General features: G+C 55.0%; 1 protein-coding gene across 1 annotated transcript in view; it reads left to right on the top strand.

The window, feature by feature from the left end:
• ARHGAP45 (Rho GTPase activating protein 45) overlaps positions 1-20858 on the top strand; it is a 42216-nt gene that overhangs the window by 2991 nt on the left and 18367 nt on the right. Inside the window, exons 2-9 of the mRNA XM_024204373.2 lie at positions 869-1199; positions 9659-9802; positions 15698-15782; positions 16351-16423; positions 17142-17199; positions 18441-18578; positions 19143-19207; positions 19988-20098. Coding sequence (XP_024060141.2) covers positions 869-1199; positions 9659-9802; positions 15698-15782; positions 16351-16423; positions 17142-17199; positions 18441-18578; positions 19143-19207; positions 19988-20098 — 1005 coding nt within the window. The remainder of the gene's footprint in view (positions 1-868; positions 1200-9658; positions 9803-15697; positions 15783-16350; positions 16424-17141; positions 17200-18440; positions 18579-19142; positions 19208-19987; positions 20099-20858) is intronic.

The raw sequence follows: 20858 nt of genomic DNA, 5'->3' as shown, positions 1-20858 counted from the left end.
TCGAAATCATAATTCATCTTTGTTCAGTCATTTTGTGGTTCACGGGGGGTCTACCCCCACTGTTGCCCTGAATTATTACTGATGTCAGCGGGAGTTCCACACACAGGGCAAAGAATGCAACTCTTATAGCTCTGAGAGGTGAATCATTTAAACCTGCCAACTTTTATTCGCAATTCAGTCATTTTCCTCTCCCCAGCTGGGTCACTGTCTTCATCTTCAGAGATTGTCCCTCAATTGCCGGAGGAAATGTTCCTTCAATTCCTTAAACCTCTTCTTGTTATGAAATGCAAACTCTGTAGCCACCTTAATTGATGATAAGACTGTGATCTCATTTCCCCGGGTGAAAATGCAGAGTAACCCCTCAGGTTTCAGTGCAGGAGTTACACCAGAGTTGCTGGAATCAGAATCGGGCCCATTAACTCATTAAATCTCATAGCCTCCTTGTAAAAGGTTCCTAAATGGGGAAACTGAGGCACAGAGAGATTAAGTGACTTGCTCAAGGTCACAAAGAAAGTCAGCGGCAGAGCTAGGCGGTCCTGACTCCCAGTGTCCTCCTGTAACAACTACCCATAGTCCAATCTCAGGACTAGGGATAGAACCCAGGAGTCCTGTCACGCAGCCCTCACCCTGGCTTTACCCACTAGACCCTACTCCTCTTCTAGAGTTGGAGCTAGAACCCAAAAGTCCTGGCTCCCTCTCCCCTGCTCTCACCCCTGCACTGCCTCCCCTAATTAAGACGATGGTTCATAAGTGTGAGGACGGCCTTGGTAAGGCCGGTGGGACTGGTTCCTCCCCACTGGCTCTGGGAGGGTTGGAAGCCCCTTCCCTCTGGCCCGTTACACCCTCACTCATGGTCTTGTCCCATCAGGAGCTGCCACGGAAGGACGGCCTGGAAGCGCCGAATTCCAGCCTGGTGGACCTGTCCATGTCCAGCGCCAAACTCAGCAGTAGCCCCAGCACAGTGGGCACACTCAAGCGCCCCACCAGCCTGAGCCGGCACGCCAGCGCTGCTGGCTTCCCTCTGTCCCCTGCGGGCACACGGGGCATCGCCAAGGGACAGAAGACCCCTGCCGCTTACAGCCCCATCGAGAGCGGGGAGGGGACTTTCATCGACGTGGAGGACATCTCGCAGCTCCTGGCCGACGTGGCCCGGTTTGCCGAGGGTTTGGAGAAGCTGAGAGACGTGGTCCTCAGAGACGGTAAGTGCTCACGACCACCTGGGCCCTCCTGCTCCCATAGGAACTTGCGGAACGTAAAGGCCTGAACAGGGGTTTCCATCGTGTCTGGTAAAGAATGGGGCAGGGGCAGGTGGGATAGAACGGAAGGCCCTGGGGAGCTCCCTGGCTCTGAAAGGGACCCTTGTGTCCTGCAATGCCCCCTGCCGCAGGCAGGCCAGCAGAAGGCAGCCTAAGGCAGAGAAATAGCCTGGAGCCTCGGATTTTCAGCCACGGCCTCTGATTTCTGGGTGCTGCCATTTTGGGATGCTTGATTTGAGCCACCCTGGGACAGATTTCCCAGTGGCAACACCCAGTGACCTCAATTGGCGCTAAGCCCCTCGGACAATAAGGCCCAGGACTGAGAATGTACCCCTCAAAATCAGAGGCGGCTTTGAAAATCAGGGCCTTGCCCTGTTTGCACGGGGGGCTGGCAGAGGGGACACTGGCTGATTTGCCTTTGGCAACAAGGCCCCTGCAGCCGGCACTTACCCACCCCATAGAAACAGGCCCATGGGTTTGGTGGCCTGGTGCATGCATCGGGGCTGATCCATGCCATGCTCTGGCCTCCTGGATCTGACGCCAGCACTGGTCTTGTGCTCTGCTGCTCCCTGCGCCAGTCACACAGCTATGAATCACCCACATGGGTCCCGGCTGCCTGTGGCTGACGTGCTGGAAATGCCCGACCCCCCCTCCCAGATGCTTGAGCTCGATTCACCCTCCTGAGTGCTGGGGATTGAGGAAGATGATTCTGCAGGGTGGGAGAAGACAGGCTGTTTGCAGGGCATGGGCATCAAACCCTCTGTGAGCCCCTGAGCTCACAGGGGATAACATCAAAGAAATAATCCCAACGAGATCTCGCCTCCTTGGTGCCAGGCAGCCTGCCTGCCAATACTTCCTCTCCCCCTCGAACCTGGGCAGTCCCACGCAGGCATGCCAGTGGGACGCAGGAGCTCTGGCATTCTAATCCTGGCTCTGACACTGAGCCCCTGAACACGCCATTCTCCTGCTCTGGGCCTCAGTTTCCTCAGTAATATTAGTCGCTTACCTACTTCCCATGCGTGTTGTGAGGATTAACGACCGTAAGAGACTTTGGAAATGGAAAGGGTTATCCAAGTGCTACTTAATATTATCCCTGTTCCAGCCTTGGGAGATCCCAAAGCACTTGACAAGAGTTACAAACTGATCACACCGAGCTAGGGACAAAATACTGGTGCCGAGAGAGGTGCTGGTCTAGCAATGTAGGCTGGGAGCCAGCAGCTGCCGAGTTCTGATTTCTAGCTCTTTTCTGATCTCCGCTGCACCTCGTGTCATCATGTAGCCCTGTGCAAAGGGGCTCTAATTTGTTCCCAGAGCAGAATTCTCTGCTCCCTCACGCAGGTGAGAACATGAAACAACCCCACCCGGGCCTGATTCCCCTCTCACAGACATCAGCGTAAACCAGGAGCAATTCCACTGAACTGTGTGGAACGACCCGGCCAGAAAGCTGGGCCGAGGAGACTCAGAAGCACTTGCAGCAAAATGGGGGTGACGCTGATCCACCTCCTGGGGCTCATGTTTGGCTCAATGAACCCCAACTCCATAGTGCTAATTAGGAAGGTATCCTGGACTCATCCCCCACAGAGAACTCCCAGCTTCTCAGCTGATGTCAATGAGCCCAGCCCCACTGAAATCAATGGAGTCTCATCCCTACCTGTGCTCAGGCGTGTCGTGTGATCCAAGCTTCGCGGGGGGGGATTGGGCTGGAGGAACTGGGCCCCAGCAGTGGAGCACTGCCAGGGGCCACAGGACGTGTGATTTTTAATATCCTGGGAATGCCCCTCAGCTGCTCTCCCTAGCCAGCTGCACTGGTTCTGCCAACAATTGTGCTGTAATATGTTACGGTCATTTTGCCTTGATAGATTGGGGGGGCATAATCTAGCCCCCCACCTGCAGTTGAGAGTGGTAATGGGCAAAGGAAGGGCGGTGAGAGTGCTCTCCCCCACTGGCCACTCCGTGGCACTGATTGGACGCCTGCGTCCAAAGATGCACGGCTATAGGGGAGAGAGAGGGGTGGCTTCACAGGAGAAAAAGGCCGTGCATGGGGGTGATTCCAGAGAGGAAGGGGTCCCATATGGATCGGAGAAGCTGGGAGGTGGTGGAGTCACCCAGAGTGGGAGAGCAGAAAGCCTGTGCCTGCAGCATCCTGGGGGGGCTTCGCTCAGGAACCGGGCCCGACCTCCCCACGGTGGCCATGCAACTGCTTTGCTCCAGCCTTTCCTCTTGGCCCTGGAGCCGAGCAGTGGCAGTTGCCGCGCGAGGCGAGGAAGAGGGGTAAGAGGCTGAGCAGGGGAGGGGGATCTGGGACAGGATAACATGACTTCCTGCCTGCAAGCTATTTTCATCTGCCTGCCTTTCCTGTTTACTGCAGCGCCAGCGATGGCTGGTGGCACCCAGATAAAGCCCTTGGAGTGGCATTGTGCACATTCCTCGCCTCTCCCCGAGCCCCATTCGCCCCGGGAACGAACCTGGGTTCCCAAAGGCCACTCTCTTCTTTACCAGGCTGGGGCGGGAAGTGGCCCTGCAGTCTCTGCCCTGTCCCTTTAAGAGGCTTCTCTCTCTGTAGGAGACAAAGGAAACTGTATATTTCCCGCACCCCTGGCTCGGGTGGGGCCCAGCTGGGGGGTCACATGATGACTTGTTTTTTCACTGCCAGCCATGCAAACATGTTGACTGCGGTCCCTGTTCCAGTGGAAAACACCAGCGCGAGGCCCCAGTGTGTAACATGGGGTGGGAGTATCCACAGGGAGGGGGGCGCAGTGACCCATGATTCAATTCTGAAAGGGGTGGGGAGGAGCCTTGGGCCCTGGTCTCTCGCACCAAGGTTTGATTTTGGACCCCGTATCCAGATGAAAGTCCACCTTGAAGTGTGACTCACCTTGCATCCCCTGCTCGGCCAGCCCTGCGTGGTCCTGGTCGCAACTGAATACGGTTGCTTAGGGCACTTGGACCCTGGCACGGTGGTTGGAGTGGGAGCCTGGTTCTGTATTGGGTCAGTGGGAGAAAAAAAATCCATGGAGCTGCACCTGTTTATACCGGCGGTGGATCTGACCTGTTAGGCTGTTGGTCTGGGAGAGAGGGGATGGAAGGCGAAGGTTAAGTAGCTTTTGCAGAGTTAGTCAAAAACTGGGATTTCCATTCTGCAAGAAATGCCAACATTGGGGGGGAGGGGAAATTGTTCTGAAACAGAATGGCATTTCAAAATTTCCGGCAAACCCCCCCCCCCCATTGTTTTGGGTCAATCGAGCTGTTTTGGCTGGATTTTGACTTCTAGTTTTTTTTAATCATCTAAAATAAACTCCTCGATGAAAAACCGTTTCAAAATGAAAATGTCAAAACGCTTCATTTTGATTCCCCCACCCCGGGCAATGAAATTGAGTCGAAATTGACGCGTTCCCCCCGAAAAGTTTGATTTCAACAAAGCGGGAACATATTCTGTGGGGAGATTTTCAACCAGCTCCTAAAGCCATGTGAGAGGGTGAAGGAAGGGAGAGAGACCGGGCTCAGGGGGACGCCGTGTGGGTTCTGGAGGAAGACTGAAGATGTTGAGGCAGGAACTGTGTGTGCATGAAGGGATGCAGCAATGGTTGTAGGGGATCGCACCATTTTGGTGGGTCCAGCTCTCACATGACATCTCTTTGTCCATCCCTGCTCAGCTGTGACACAGATCCCAGTTCTGTCCCTGCCCCTAGCCCCACCCGGCCTCTCTGCCTTCCATTCCGGATATAGCCTGGAAACGTAAGAGGAGACAGAGAATGCATGGGAAATCCCTTCCCCCCTGACACTGAGATAGGGGCCTGCGATGGAGGGTTTGCCCAGTCATAGCAGTCACTTTTCTACCAGGCTCCCTCTCTCCCGGATTTCTCTCCAAAGAAGGCTGCACCCTCCAGTCCCAGCGTCACCGACACTGGGCTTAGTCCCTGGGCTTGTCAGTGCTGAGGTCACCCCATCTCCTAGCATCCAGGATTGGATTAAAGGGATCAGCCAGTCTAGACCTCACACCCCTTCCTTTCCTCCCTTATATGAGGCCTGCTTCCCTACCTCCTAGCAGTGCCACTCACTCTGAGGCAATGCAGCCGTCCCACGCCCATGGCAACGCAACTTAGAGTGCCCCGCATAGGCCCATGTTCTCACCAGGGACAAATTCTGCTCTCAGTTGCACCTGTAGAAACCAGAGTGAGGTCAGTGGAGTTCCTTTGGATTTACACTGATGTAGCAGAGCAAAATCTCAGTGCAGCGAGCAGACTGATAACAGGAACAATACTGCTCACATATCACCTTTCGTCCAGGGATCTTAGAGCACTGTATGAACATTAATGAATACTCCCAGCACCCACGTAAGGTAGAAAAGCATGAATAATCCCGTGTTACAGATGGGGAAACTGAGGCACAGAGACGGGACAATGACTTGCTCAAGGTCTTGCAGTTGCAGAACTGGGGAAGGAACCCAGGAATCCTGACTCCCAGTCCCCGCTGCTCTAATCAATCAAACTCCCTTCCACAGCAGTGAATGGAACCCAGGATTTCTGAGTCCGGGTCCACTGCTCTAACCACTAGATCAGCTCACATTCCCCTGTCAGAGCTGGGAAGAGAGCCTGTCACTCGCTCTACACCTCTGTGCTTGGCATCTGAAGGAAAAGCAATGTATAAGTTTTCCCCTGGACATGCTGGTAGCTTCTGGAGCCCCAGGGGCAGAATTCTACGGCACCTTCTCAGTCTGTGATCACACACAGGGCTGATGGAGCAGAAACAAGGGATGCTGGTGGGCAGCTTTATCTGGTGAGTCGCAGAAGGGGCTGGTTTCCTGGGGAAGCTCCCAATATCCAACTTCCTTTCCTGCCAGTAAACAAACTTCCCAAGGACCCTGGAGCCAGTTCCCGTGCTCACTCAAAGAGTGAGCTGGGGTGTGCGTAGGGAGAGCAGCCCGCTTATTTGCTGCATCTCCGATGGGTGGCTGAGAAAATCCACCCAGCAATCATCCTAAATGACGGCAATAATGGAAATTTGGCTGAGCAGGGAGGAGGTAACAAGAAGCCACTGGTCCCTCCGGGCTGCGTGGCAGGGAGTTCACATCCGGGCAGGGAATGAAAGGAAAGGAAATGAGGAGGAAATTCTCAAACTGCTTTCAAGGGAAACCGCCACCGAGGAAAAATCACTGGGGTCAAATGCCTCCCATCTCCCTCCTGCTGTCCCAGTCACACCACAGCCAGAAATAAACTCCCAGGGCCTGATTCTCCGTTGTCCTGCACCTGGGGTGTAAAAACCTCATGGCAAAGTGGGTGGCCAATGCTTTCAATGCCAGACTGGGAGCATTTAACGTCCGCTTTGCACAGGTCTAAATGACTGTGCAGGGTCAGCTCCACAGACACTGGTTGTGTCAGCCAGACCCTCCCTCCTGGTGGGGATCTGTGCCTTGGGATACAGCGAACCACTGATGGAGACAGCCAAGACATTCTCCATCTCCACCTACTACTGTTGTTCCCTCTGGTCCATTCTCCTGGGCTGGGCTGGTTCAGAGCACCCCAAGCAATGGAGGGTTCCCAACACTTCCCTGTGCGGGCAGATCCACCTGTTTGGAGTCTATTTTTGTGACACTCACCTAAACTTTCCCTTGGGTCAATTTCTTCTCATCACTCTGCCTTTCCTTTCCCCTGTGGGGCTGGGAACAGGTAGAGAGGCTGCTACTAGCTAGCAATGCAGTGAGTCCGTATATGCTCTATAGCACTTTTCATCTATAGGTCCCAAAACAAGTCAGTATCTTGAATCTATTTGAAACTGAGGCAGAGGGAGAGGCTGTGACCTGCCCATAGTCAGTGGTAGAGCTGGGACTAGAACCCAGGTCTCCTGTGCCCCAGTCCAGTGGTCCATCCACTAGGCCACAATGCTGCTACCAGGCGTTTAGCTCTAGTGCAGTGTGTTCTAAGCCCCAGCAGTCAGTCCGAAGACCAATGCTTCATGCTCCTCTCATGCTTTCCATCCAGAGGTCTTACAGCATTGGCCCAAAGTAAGTATTGTTCCCATTTTTCCCGATGGGGAAACCTGAGGCACGGAGCAGTTAAGTGACTTGCTCAAGGTTACTCAGAGAGTCAGTGCCGGAATCCAGGGGCCAGATCCTCAGCTGGTGCAAATCGGTGCAGCTTCATTGAAGTCAGCAAGGCTATGCTGATTTCTTGTATGCCCCCCATCACCCTAATAGCTGAGCCCTGCCTGATTCCCAGGCACCAACCACTCATCCACAGGCTCGAGACGCTAGAGGGTTCGTCCCTCATGGAATTCCCAGTGCTATTCTGAAGGCTCTTTATTCATCTCATCCCAGCACCCCAACTAAAATTCCCCCCCGACACACACATTCCCCCGCAAGACAGCCAGCCGCTGAGCGTGACCAGACAGACAAGACTCATTTAACAAGCAGGGCACTCCCTGAAATCTCCTTGATCCTGCCTTATTGGCTTTCCTCTTCCTTAGGATGCTGCTCTGGCCTCAGGCCTTTCAACCCAGCCAGGGCTGGAATGCGGAGGGTCTGCCTTGGGAAGGGCAGTTCTCAGGGAGGAGGGAAGATGGGTGATCAAACCGAGGCAGAAACAGGAAGCGGAAGGGGTGGGTTTTAATGGGCTTGGCGGGGCCGGGGGCTTTGTATAGAATCACAGTCACAGACCTGGAAGGGACCTCGAGAGGTCATCTAGTCCAGTCCCCTGCACTCATGGCAGGATTAAGTATTATCTGCACCAGGAATCGGCAACCTCTGGCACGCGGCTCGCCAGGGTAAGGACCCTGGCAGGCCGGGCCGGTTTGTTTACCTTCTGCGTCCGCAGGTTCAGCCAATCGTGGCTCCCACTGGCCGCGGTTCGCCGCTCCAGGCCAATGGGGGCGGCGGGAAGCGGCGCTGGACGAGGGATGTGCTGGCCGCTGCTTCCTGCCGCCCCCATTGGCCTGGAGCGGCGAACCGCGGGCAGTGGGAGCAGTGATCGCCCGAACCTGCAGACACGGCAGGTAAACAAACCGGCCTGGCCTGCCAGGGTGCTTACCAGAGGTTGCCGATCCATGATCTAGACCATCCCTGACAGGTGTTTGTCCAACCTGCTCTTAAAAATCCCCAATGACGGAGATTCCACAACCTCCCTGGGCAATTTATTCCAGTGCTTAACCACCAGAATAAATTGCCTAGGGAGGCAATAATGTGTTAGTATGTAATGAGGGAGACTCACAATCCCACGCACCCATGTTAGTTGCTGCTGGCCGCTAGGGAAGGATGCCATCTGGAAGCGCCATTTGTCTGTTGAGCATAGGGATCTTATGTCCTGTTTTGGCCGGTACAGTCCCTTTTTTTAGCCCTGTCCTGGCCATCCTGACCTTTTGGGCAACAGTGGGCATTTGGCAAAAGCAAACAGGACAAATGCCCACTTTTGTCAAAAATGTGGGGTGCAAAGGTACGTGCGGGGGGGGGGGCGAGCGGTGATGCCAGCCCCACGCACGGGGCGGGGGGAGGCAGGGCTCCGGTGAGCAGCGACGCTGCAGGGCTCGGGTGAGCAGCGACGCCAGTCCCAGCCTTTGGGATATATGGTCACCCTAGTTGAGCATGAATGTGCCCGTTCCAACAGGGAGTGAGATGCGTTGGCCGGGACAATCTAGGCAGCCTTCCCTAAGGGGGGGGATATTGGTATCATCCCATCAGCACAGCGGAACCCACTCATGGAACAGGAGCCTGCGCTGATTCTTGTCTTGGGGTGACTGACAGGTGCTGAGCAGTCCAAGAGAGGGAGGAGGCTGGGAGAAGGTACGGGCAGGCCAGAGGCACCAGCAGGGATCTTCCTGGGCGGGGATACGCTGGGCAGGCTGGAGACACTGGTGGGGAAGCCACCAGTAGAGAGATTGGAGGCAGTGATGTGACACAGAGCACTCCAGAGCACTCCAGAGCCCCGAGCACAGAGTAAATCTGGCTCCTTCCAAAGCTCCCACGGGATTAATCAGCCAGGAAAGGGGGCGTTCCCCCTGCCCTCCCAACACCCTGAGCAGACTGATCAAGATGAGCTGGGTGGACTGTGTTAGACTTCAGTTCAGATGGGGCGGCTCATCAGTGACATGGGTTCGGTAGGTTTCAGCCTCTCTTGGTCCCATAAAACCATTGCACAACTGGAAATGTCTGCTCAGAAGTAACTCCGCACTGCGACAATGGGTGCAGGGGCTGCCGGTCGGGGTTCCGGGGTGTTAGTACAGGTGGGGGAGCAGGACTGGAAGAGCAGAGGATGCTGAAGGTGAGGCCCGGGGGCCAGGGGAATGGTCTGGGTGTGGGAGCTCGCCTTGCTATTACCCCGGTGCTCCTGTCCTACAGAGCGCCCGTCGCTAGCACAACGTTGACTTTACAGAATCAGGGCTGTAACGACCGCTTTGACCTCTCTCTGTTGCAGATCCCTTGGAGTCTCAACGGCCGCTAGCCCACGAGTGCCTGGGGGAAGCCCTGCGCATCCTCCGGCAGGTCATCTACAAGTACCCACTGCTCAACACCTTGGAGACCTTGACAGCCGCAGGAACCCTAATATCCAGGGTCAAAGGTCAGTCCACAGCACCTGTCTCCTGCTGGGTCATGAGCACAGAGCAGCTGCCACCTCAAAGGCTCAGCAATTCTGCTCACCCTTCGCTGCCTCCCTCCCCACTTGTCCCCAGCCATGCCCAGCACTTGGTATGGACTCACGGGCGTTGACCCTGTTCAGATCCAGCCTGGGCTGGAGGCAGATGGAAGCTGACCCTAAGGAAAGGCTCTTCGGGGTTGGGGTCGGGGCTGCATGGAATCAGAGCCTCAGTCCTTGGTTTGCAGACGTTCTTTGCATCCAAACCACAAGCACAACCAGTGCTAGCCTACCCCTTGCTCGCACATGCGGCAGACAGCGGCCAAGGGCTGAACGGGCTATGGAGACTGAGCTCCCTGCGGGGGTCAGGCCCACTGGTAGGGAACAGCATCCTGGAAGCAGGTGTGGCTGCTGCCCAGGGGGGTGGAGACAGTTCTTCAGTCACCAGCCCCTGGCACGAGGGTATTTCTGCCAGACGAGGCTTGTTCCCTACAGTCTGTTCTCCAGGGCTCGGGCCAGTCCACTTTAAAATGACTCCAGTGATCAAACTCCCACAGGGGAGAGGATCCCGCAGTCTGGTTGTCCTCCCCTCCCCGCTCCCCCGGGAACATTGCTGTGATATTCAGCCCACGATCCCCTCGCTTGCTCACGCCCTCATTCTCTTCATGCCCGCTGGCGCAAACCTTCATGAACCGACACAAAAGCCTCTGTGGGTCACTAGCGTGACGCGTTCACTGGGCCAAATTCAGCATGTGGCCCCAGTGAAGTCAGTGGAATTACCCCAGAGACAAGCCTGGCCCTTCGTCTGACACGTCGCGCCTGCACCAGGCAGGAACCAGCTGTCTCAGATCCCCAGGAGGTGCAGCGTGGATTAGACAAGATCGAGCATTTAATTTCCTGGGATTAGAGAGAGCCCAGCCTGAGGGTGCTGGGGGAGCCCATTCATACCAAAGCTTTTACAAAGGAACTGCCCTTTCTCTAGACGGGGCGTCAGACGAGCCCAAGTGAATGATGCCAGTGGGAAACCTTCCAACAAACAAACCAGGACATGGGAGAGGGAGGGCTGCTTTCTGAACTGTAAAACCAGCCCCGGCCCTGCTAACACCCTCGGCCTCACCCTGCCATGACCACATTGCTCTAAGAAACTGACTTGGGTGGAGAATCTTGAAACATTCATCACTGGGGGTGACAGGGACCTAGGGCCAAACCCAGGCCCCGCTGAAATCAGTGGGAACTTGGACCTTGACTCCAATGGGAGGTTTGGCCCTTTCACTCGTATCTTCCCCTTGGACACTACATGGCAAGCGGTGCTCAGGAGTCAGGCCGTGATGTGTTTTCTGGATCTCTCAGTTCCACTTCAGGGCTGGGTCAGGGGTGCAATATTTGGGGTGAGTCCTTGTCTGTCGGAAAGCCACCCCAGGCTCCCCTGCCTTGACTGATATAGGCATCTGGGCTCCCAGCTCTCTTCCACCGGGACAAAATCGCTGCTGGTTGGCCATGAAAGCTTTGTGTGTGTCAGGGGGGACGTCCTCGAGGCTGGTGCAGGAGAACCACAGTAGTTGGAGATGGACAAGACCTACTAGGTCACCAAGTCTATCCCCCTGCAAAGGCAGGAGACGGGCTCTGATTCTCCTCTCCCTTCCACCACTTTCACATTGGTGTAATCCCATTGATTAAAGAGCGACAGGGGATGGATCACTTGATGATTCCCTGTTCATTCCCTCTGGGGCACCTGGCATTGGCCACTATCGGTAGACAGGATACTGGGCTAGATGGACCTTTGGTCTGATCCAGTATGGCCAGGGCCGGTGCAAGGAAGTTTTGCGTCCTAGGCGAAACTTCCACGTTGCGCCCCCCCGCAGCCCTGCGGCAGCTCCCCGCCCCCCCCCGCCCCCCGGTGCCCCCCCGCCGCAGCCTCCCCCCCCCCCCCCCAGGGCCGCCATGCGGCAGCTCCCCACCCCAGCTCACCTCTGCTCCGCCTCCTCCCCAAGCACGCCGCCCCCGCTCTAATTCTCCTCCCCTCCCAGGCTTGCGGCACCAAACAGCTGATTGGCGCTGCAAGCCTGGGAGGCGGGAGAAGTGGAGCGGTGACCGTGCGCTCGGGGAGGGGGCATAGGAACAATGTAAAAAAAAATTGGGGGCACCGCTTTTTGGCGCCCCCAAATCTTGGCGCCCTAGGCAACTGCCTAGTTTGCCTAAAGGGTAGCACCGGCCCTGAGTATGGCCGTTCTTATGCGCTCACTCCTGATTTACACCGGCGAGGCCTAAAAGAGGGCGTCAGCCATAGGACCCGATTCTCCACTGCCCTGCGCCTTGTGTCGTCCTGTACACCTAGGCGAAGCGGGTGTGAAACGCCACCAGGTCAGAATTCTCCACTCTCGCCTGCTGGCCTCTGACCTCAGCCTCCCCAGGCAGTGGAGAGTCAGACTCCCACAATGAACCCATGGTACAACGCTGGGCTCTGCGTATCTACTTTCCCAGAGCCTGGGGATGTTTGGATCCAGGGGGTTCATACAAACCCCGCCCCAATCAATACTAAGCACGGGGCACTCAGAGAGCCCTGCAGAGGCCTGATTGTCCTCTCGCTTACCTTGGTGTGGCTCGAGAGCCGCGCTGTTGAACTGAACGACGTTCCTCACGTAAAGCCAGTGGGAGTGTAAGCTCTCGGGGCCAGTTCTTTGTTCTGCGCTTGTACAGCGCCCAGCACAATTGGGTCCTGGGCCGTCACTCGGGCTCCAAGCTGCTACAGCAATGGACGTCATAAGAAGTGAGATCAGAATCAGGCCCCCTGCCTATTCAAAGGGATGAGCCAAGGCACAGATTGCAGCCTGGGGCCCGGCCCCTATTTTTTATTATTATTTTGAAGCCCCCCTGGAACGTCGCTGGGGGCTTGGGGCCTAGTTCCCGCTTGTGCCTTTCCAAAGCTGACATGTACCGTTCACGCAGCTAAGGCAATGAATGGATCGGCTCTTAAACTGACCTCGCATGTTGATCTGAGCCCAAGTGATAGGAGAACAGCCAATTCCTTCTTCAGAGGCATTTAGAAAAACGGGCAATCGACTCGGGTGGAGATGCACGCCTGGGATTCCGAGGAGTGGGACCCCGAGAAAGCAGTTCCCAGCGGTGCTGTTATTCTTGTCAATGTTGTGGGATGGGCCTGATTTTCAAAAAATGGCCGGCAGATTCGTGGGCACTCCTGTGCCCCCTCTGCTAATTGCTGGTGCAAAGGGCTGGTATTTGGGGGCGTCTCTACACAACTGTGGCGGTGATCCAGGAAGATTTCTAAATACCGAACATCAGTCCTCGCTTGTCACTGATGATGCAAACTTGTGTCTGCACAACGGGGGCTGCAGGCTGAAAAACATATGCACAAGCTGGCCTATTTTCCAGCAAGTAGGAGAGAAAATGTCTGTTCAGCTGACATGAGGGGTTCTTAGGGCTGATCCAAAGCCCACAGAGGTCAGTGAGAGTCTTTGGATCCAGGCCTTAGATCCTTAGAGGTGGGCAAACTATGGCCCATGGGCCACATCCAGCCTGCGGGACCATCCTGCCCGGCCCTTGAGCTCCCGGCTGGGGAGGCTAGCCCCCGGCCCCTCCCCTGCAGCCTCAGCTCGCCATGCTGCCAGCTTTCTGGGCGGCAGGGCTGCGAGCTCCTGATGGGCAGCGCGGCGGTGGGGCTGGCTCCGGCCGGGCGGCGCGGCTGCCAGACATGCTGCTCTGAGCAGCATGGTAAGGGGACGGATGGGGCGGAGGTTCTGAGGGGGGGGTGGTCAGGGGACGGGGAACAGGGGGTTTGGATAGACGTGGGAGTCCCGGGGGGCCTGTCAGGGGGCAGGGGCCAGGCTGTTTGGGGAGGCACAGCCTTCCCTACCCGGCCCTCCATACAGTTTTGGAACCCCGATGTGGCCCTCGGGCCAAAAAGTTTGCCCGCCCCTGGCCTAGATTGCTAGGACTTTGAGGCAGGGGCAGTCTGTTCATTACAAGGCGTGGCGTGCCTAGCACAATGGAGCTCAGATTCGTGAGTGGGCCGTTAGGCGTTACTGCAATAAAAATCTTAAACCCTAATCATCATCGGCCACTATCTCCCTAGTCCCTGGCAGCACCGCATATTTCTGAGACGTGATTCTGCCAAGCGTGCCAGTGCAAAGCCTTCCGAGAGCGCAGTGTTACAACAGCGGTGGGGGAAGGGACGGCGGGCTTAACCGCACACAGAGCACAACATTTTGCGTCACTGCCCTCATTTCCTGGACACCAAACGGTAACCACAAGGGACAGGAAGTTCCTCCATAGCAGGGTGGAACAAGATCTGCTGATCGGCTTGCTCAGTGATCGCCTGTCAGGGCCTCGGCATGGGCCGGGCTGTGTGGAACAGCAGATGTGGCAAGCGCTGATGTGAGGCATGTTTAAAAATGGGGGGTTCCTCTGAGCCATGCAGCGAGTTGACTTTGATGAGCCACGAGGTTGTGAGCCAGATTCTGGTCTTTTACTCGGGGAGAGGCTTTAATTTTGCATTGCCCAGCACCTTGTGCCGGCATTTGCACAAGTGGCACGTGGGTGTCATATGCAACCTAATCAGAATGAACATTTCACACCTACTTTGCACTGGTGAAAATGACTGCACCGGGGTAGGGCAATGGAGAACCGAGCCCAGGGTGCAGGGAATACAGAATTGGGCCCATTCTCTTTTTACCATTTCATGCTAAAACCTCTAGCGATTCTACACTAGATTCATGCAGGAGCAGACCCAGAATGATTCTGCATCTGACCTATTCAGAATCCCTGGACTTGAACTAGATGGGAATAAAATTCTCCTTTTCTTTGGGATCTGGAGGATTCAGAGCTTGGGGTGACGGCTCACTCTGCCGGGGTGACCCCTCCACCTGGCAGTTCTGCAGCTGCTCTCTCTCAGTCTGGGATTAGAGGGGTTCTTTGATCAGCCTTTTCCATCTCAAAGCAGAAGGCTCTGAAGCCGGAGGGCAGGAAATGCACAGCAGTAACACAGATTCATCTGATCTCTTATGGCGGCCTGGGGGTAGCTGGGAGTGATGATATGCAATTGTCCTTAGGGGAAATACAGACCAAGTAGGAGGAAACTTTTGCTAATGCTGAACAGGGAACAACCTCCCAAGGGAAGTGGTAAAAGCCCCATTACTGGGGAAATGTAAAACTGGACTGGACAAAGCCCTGGGGAATATTCCATGGGAACAATCCAGAGCTAACCCTCTCCAGGGTGCTGGACCAGATGAAACCTAGGCAGGCCTTTTCCACCGCTAACAAATATGATTATATGTATTGCAGGGCTCTGCCCCCAGGGTCTCTAGGTCTGTTTCAAAAGCTGCCCTGCTTAGTGCCTTAGAAACGTACTGTGGCAATTAGCATAGAGAAGCTGGGTTCATCGATCCAAGACTGTTTTGTCGGTGGCACCTAGGGTACGTCTACACTGCAAACAAACCTGCAGCAGCCAGTCGCACAGCCCGGGTCAACTGTCTCGGGCTCACGGGACGTGTGCTGTGGGGCCAAAGATGGCAGTGTAGACATTCCTGCTTGGGCTTTTGCCTGGGCTCTGAAACCTAGAGGGGGGGAAGGGTCTCAGCCCAAGTGGGGATGTCTACACTGGTATTTTTAGCCCCATAGCAGGAACCTGAGTCCATTGAACTGGGTTCTGAGACTTGCTGCTGCGAGGTTTTTTTGCAGTGTAGACGCACCAAGGGAAGAGGTACATGAGAACTGTCTAAGAGGGGCAGCTGAGCCTGAGAGCAGAGACTTCGTGGATGGGCTGCAAGGCTCACCCCTCTCTCCCTATGTCGGAGCAGGTCTGGGACCACCACTGGCAAGTGGGTGTCCGTCACAAAAGGGCTTTTGCTTCTCTTTCATTTCCAGGTTTCCACTACGAGTCCAACAATGAGACGGACAAGCGGGAGTTCGAGAAGGCTCTGGAGACCATCGCAGTCTCCTTCAGTAGCACGTAAGCGAATCTCAGCCAGCGGCGGTCTGGAGGACTTGCCCCTCCCCTGCCACCTCGACTGTGCCCAACATGCTGCCCCGCCCTGTCACTTTGCACACTCACACCTTGCCAAGGGGCAGCTTTCTGCCGGCAATGGTGAAAGACCAAGTTTTGGGTGTGCAACCCATCCCCCACTCCCTGTGGCGTCACAAGTTCCTGGGTGGCCCCTGGCTGGATGTCCTGGTCTGTTCCTTCTCTCACTTACATCAGTTACACCCGCGTTGCTATTGACCCCAGGAGGTCTGGTTCAGACAACCACTGGGGCAGGGATATTAAGATCCCCCGGTCTCCTCCTGACATCGCTTCACCTTCATCTAAACTGTTGGGGCTAAATCATTTGGGGGCTGATCCAATCCCCACTGACGCCAATAGGAAGACTCCCACTGAGCCGGATCAGGCCCTGGGGCCTGGCCCCTGGCAGACTCCAGGGACCTGCACTCTGAAGTGGTGTGGAAGGTCCTATGTGCTGCTCTCCAGTTAATAACTCTAACCGTGCTGACGAGCCTTGTCCTCCTGCCCCTTCTTCCAGCGTGTCCGAATTCCTCATGGGAGAGGTGGACAGCAGCACCCTCCTCTCGATACCTCCCAGCGACCAGAATCAGGTGAGTGACACCAGCTTCGTTCATGCAGATCTGGGTCAGCCTGCTCCTAAGTGGACCGAGGGGGGATATCGCTGGGGTTTGCTTTTACTTCTGGTACACCGCCGTTCAGAAGCCCTGAACAGGCCCTGCTCGGCGCCAAGAGAAGCAGCTACACACAGTCTCTGCTCAAGAACAAGTAGAGGCAACTAAGCCATCTGTCCCAGCTTAGCCTAGAAGGCACTGACAGAGCTGTGTGGGGAACATCCCACAGGCCTTGTCTGCTTAGTCCTGTATCTACTACTATTCACGCGGACAAGGAGAGATCAAAAGAGCACATGGTGCTTAGCTAGAGAGGTGACAGGCCCCTGAGAAGGACCTCAGCTAGGTCACAGGATGATCTTGTAGACCAAAGACTGGAAGACTGAGAATCAGGGCTCTTGCTGTCTATTCTTGGCTCCTCTGCTGATTTGCTGTGTGACCTTGAGCAGGTCACTTAACCACAGATACTCCCGTGTCCCCAGAGGGCCTTCAGGTAGGACCCCAAGGTTGCACTTGGCAGATCAAAAGAGTTTGCTCCTTATTCTGGGCCTCAGTGAACATAGAGAACGGCCAGCAGCCCTAGGTTTCTCTATCCATCTCCTGGCTTCTGAAAAAAAACCCTGGCAGCCTGCTCCCGTCTTCACCCGTTGCACCTACTTCTCACTCTCTAACGAGTTCTTTTGCCTCCCCACCTGAACAGTCTATGGAGAACCTCTACGGAGACGGCATGCCAACCGGCATGGAAAGCTTTGATTCAGGTGAGTGATGTTTCATCATCTCCAATGGCTGGGTGCAGAATAAATCCTGCTGCGGGCAGGGAAGTCTGGGCAGCAGGACGGGCAGGGTGGCTCAGAGGACATGGCGTTCCCTCTCCATTACTGAGGTTCAGGGAGAAATGTGCAAGTGCAACTCCCCGGCTTGCAGTGGTGCTGAATGCCAGCGTTCCACAGGATCGCGGGGCGCAAGTGACAAGGACCGAAGGCTTCACTGCAGGTGTATTCTTGCCCCCTGAACCCGGCACCTTAGGCAGCACCAAAGCAGTTAAATCTGCATTCTCCATGCCCACCGGACAGCCAAGGGCACAAAGGGGTTGGTAACAAACACTGCCACGAAATGTGCAGCTGAGTCTCGGAGCCAGCAGGTGGTGGGCAAGTTCAGGCAGGCAGAGTTCCTGCAAACCGTCCAGTGGATGCAATGTCCATCCAGCCACCGTCTCCTCCGAGACGAGAGACGAGGGGTCCTCCTCGTTTTCACTACTGCTGCAATACGTCCAATGGCCCCAACCGTTCTGTGAGGCCCTGCATGAACATGTTCCCTGCCCCGAAGAGCTTACAGACCAGACCAGACAACACAAGCTGGTGTGACCGAGGGAGTGGAGCGGGGCCGAAAAGAGCAGAAGTACCAAGAACCCACCTTTCCATCGGCTGACTACGTGTGCAATTTGCAGAGATCACGCCAACTTGCTTATGAATGCTAGAAACATATCGGTAACCCTTACTACGCCCGCTGCCTAGCCATGATCAGCTGGAAGTTCAATCCCGGCATGGCAGCACAAGTGGGCTTTGGAAAGGGGTTCGGAGAGCCAGGTAATGGCTTGACAGGCTCGTTTGGGGAGAGCACTTCATGGGACGGCTTTGGCAAGTGGAAGAAGCAGACAAACAGGCAACGGAAGCCGGCATCGTTGGCAGGCAACAGGCATCATGAGACACGAGAGCGGATTAGTAGGGTGGGGCAGGGTCATGAAGGGCTTTAAATGAAAGCTCAAGAAGTCTGTGTCTGCTGCCGCGGGGGAAGCCTGCAGCAGCTCAGGAGGTCAGTTCTGCTCCTTGGTTCCGGTCCATGGTGGAGCTCTGCCTCTTTTATCCCTGCAGGACTCCTGGAAACCCCAAGACAATTTGGGTGTGTAAGTCAGTGGATGAGAGTGCTTGGCAGTAGTTTAATACCTGGCTCATTCTGTATCTCCTCCTCTCCCATCTTTCTCCGTGTCCCCCTGTCACAGTCCGTCCGTCTGCAGAAGAGGTGGATATCATGCTGCAGCGGTGTGAGGGCGGAGTGGAAGCTGCCCTCCAGTATGCCAAAAACATCTCCAAATACATGAAGGACCTTTTCTACTACCTGGAGAAGAGGACCACTCTGGGTGAGTGGCGAGAGGACGGAGGGCAGGGTCTGCTTCCCAAGATGCTGAATTCCTGAAGGCGGCATCGTAATGGGCCACAGTGCCATTCCCAGCTCACATTCTCATAGTATTTATTATGGGCTGGAGGTTGAAGGGACCCCTTGATTCAGAAATGGGTTGGGGAGCGAGAGAGTCATTTACGGCCAAATGGACTGAGCACGGGCCTGGGAGTCGGGACTTGAATTCCATTCCAGACTTGGCCACTGATTCTGAATGATCTTGGGCAAGTCTCTTTGCCTCAGTTGGGCCCGCTATAAAATGTTACCTGCCTTCCTATGTAAAGCACTTTCAGACCTATGGATGAAGTAAATCTATGTGCATGTGAAGAATTACTACCTTGATAGAAAAAGGCGAAGGGATGGGTGTGTATGTGTGTGTGTTTGTATAGGACCTACACTATCTGCAGCACTGGCATTCTTTAATTTATATTCAGTGCTGAAATGACTGATACCCGCCAAATGAAACACAAAATCAGAAGGGCAAGGCCTTCTAAGTCCATCTTCACTTCCTGCCTTTCCCTTGCAGAGATGGAATTTGCCAAAGGGCTGCAGAAGATGGTGAACAGCTGCAAGCAAACGATCACTCAGGAGGTAGGTCAGAGCTCCTATGTAAGCACACCCCTTGTGTCTGGTTCCGGCATAGGTCTGGGCCTTACTTACACCAGAAGCAAGCACGGGAAACCTCCCTCCTCATGAGAGAAACACTGCAGTTCCATAGCCTCAAAGGTTTAGCTATGCAATTCTAGGGGGTCATTTTTCAGAAGCAAGCTGCACTGCCTAATGCGGATCCGATGGCAGTCAGTGGAGAACTGAATTCAAAGGCCAGTGCTAAGCACTTCTGAAAATCTCACGCCTAAACTTCTAGGTGGGACGCTTCATTTTTGAGACTCCCTGCTCCCTCGTGTAAAATCCAGGGGCCCGATTCCCCCACCCCAGGTCCAAGTACCGACCATCACTTCAACCTGAACCCAGGCTCTGAGTCGCATAACAATACAACCTGTTTGGGTGAGAGTGAGCTATCCACCAGCCAGGCTAGAAGGAATCCCAGGAGGAAGTGGTTATGGTATAAAGTCATATCGCAGAGTTTTACAGGCACTCTGGTTTGAGAGCTGCTGGGGATGAGGTTACGCACTTCAAGCTCAACAGAACCTCTGACATTTCCCCTCCTTCCCCTTTGCACCGTGCTAACAGTACATGATGCATCAATATGTAAAAGCTAGCTATGGGCCTTTGCCGGCAGCACACAGGCAGTCTGGGCCTCTCACCCTCCTCCACCCCCTGCCCCACGGCTGTGACCATTTCTCTGTCATGTGCTCAGCCTGGTTTCTTGCTGTGGCAGTGACGCTCGGGGGGGATGTTGTAATTTTCCAGCCGCACATGCCGTTCCTGTCGATCTACTCGCTGGCTCTGGAGCAGGATATGGAGTACGGCGCTGCAGTCCTGCAAACCGCTGCCACCTTGCAGAACCATACCTTCCTGCAGGTAGGAGAGATGCCCACACCCACACAGCTGCACGGGATGCCTTGGTGCAAATGGCTGGAGAGATCCCCTGCATCTGCTTTCCCGTTTGCTGTTTGAGCTGCAGCGAACACCTGGTGCTCCTGAGTTCCCGGCTTTGAAACAGGAAGTGCCCTCTCCTACCGGAAATGGCACCTGAGAATAACCCCTTCCCACTAGAGACTTTGCAGCGGTAGAAGTGCTGTGCTGTTACTGTCTTTATACCATAGGGTTTCTCTTTCAGGCACAGATCTTCAGAGTTCCCTTTCACTCAACTAAGGCAGGGGTTGGGTTTGATATTTACTGGCGTCCCCCCTGTTACTGCTCCAAACTGGAGATGTGCCAGAATCAGAATCATGTATCCAAACTCCTGGGCTTTGGGGTGTTTGGATAAAGGGTCTCACAACCATCCCTACGTTCAGCAAAACCAAACCATTCATTTTTGCCATTCTCCAGCTCAGCTTAGGCCTCTCAGAGCCTGTGTATTTTTCCCGGCATGGACAAAGTTACACGTGCTGGTCACTAGCAGAAAGCTGCTAGGTCCGGTCTGCGTGCCCAGGACAGTAGGGTAACGCATGATCCTTTCACTGCCAGAGAACTCGGTTTGCTTATGTCAGCCGAAAATGAAAGTGAATGTGACGGCATCCACCTAATTTCTAGGTGTTTGTCCACAACACAGAACTGCCTTTAGTTCAGCCTGATCAGTGATAACAACTCTTAAATAGTACTTCTCATTTGTAGATTG

Source organism: Terrapene carolina, unplaced genomic scaffold (genome assembly GCF_002925995.2).
Source record: "Terrapene carolina triunguis isolate 2854851 unplaced genomic scaffold, T_m_triunguis-2.0 Scaffold194, whole genome shotgun sequence".
Taxonomy (NCBI): domain Eukaryota; kingdom Metazoa; phylum Chordata; order Testudines; family Emydidae; genus Terrapene; species Terrapene triunguis.
This window is presented reverse-complemented; position numbering and strand designations above follow the sequence as displayed.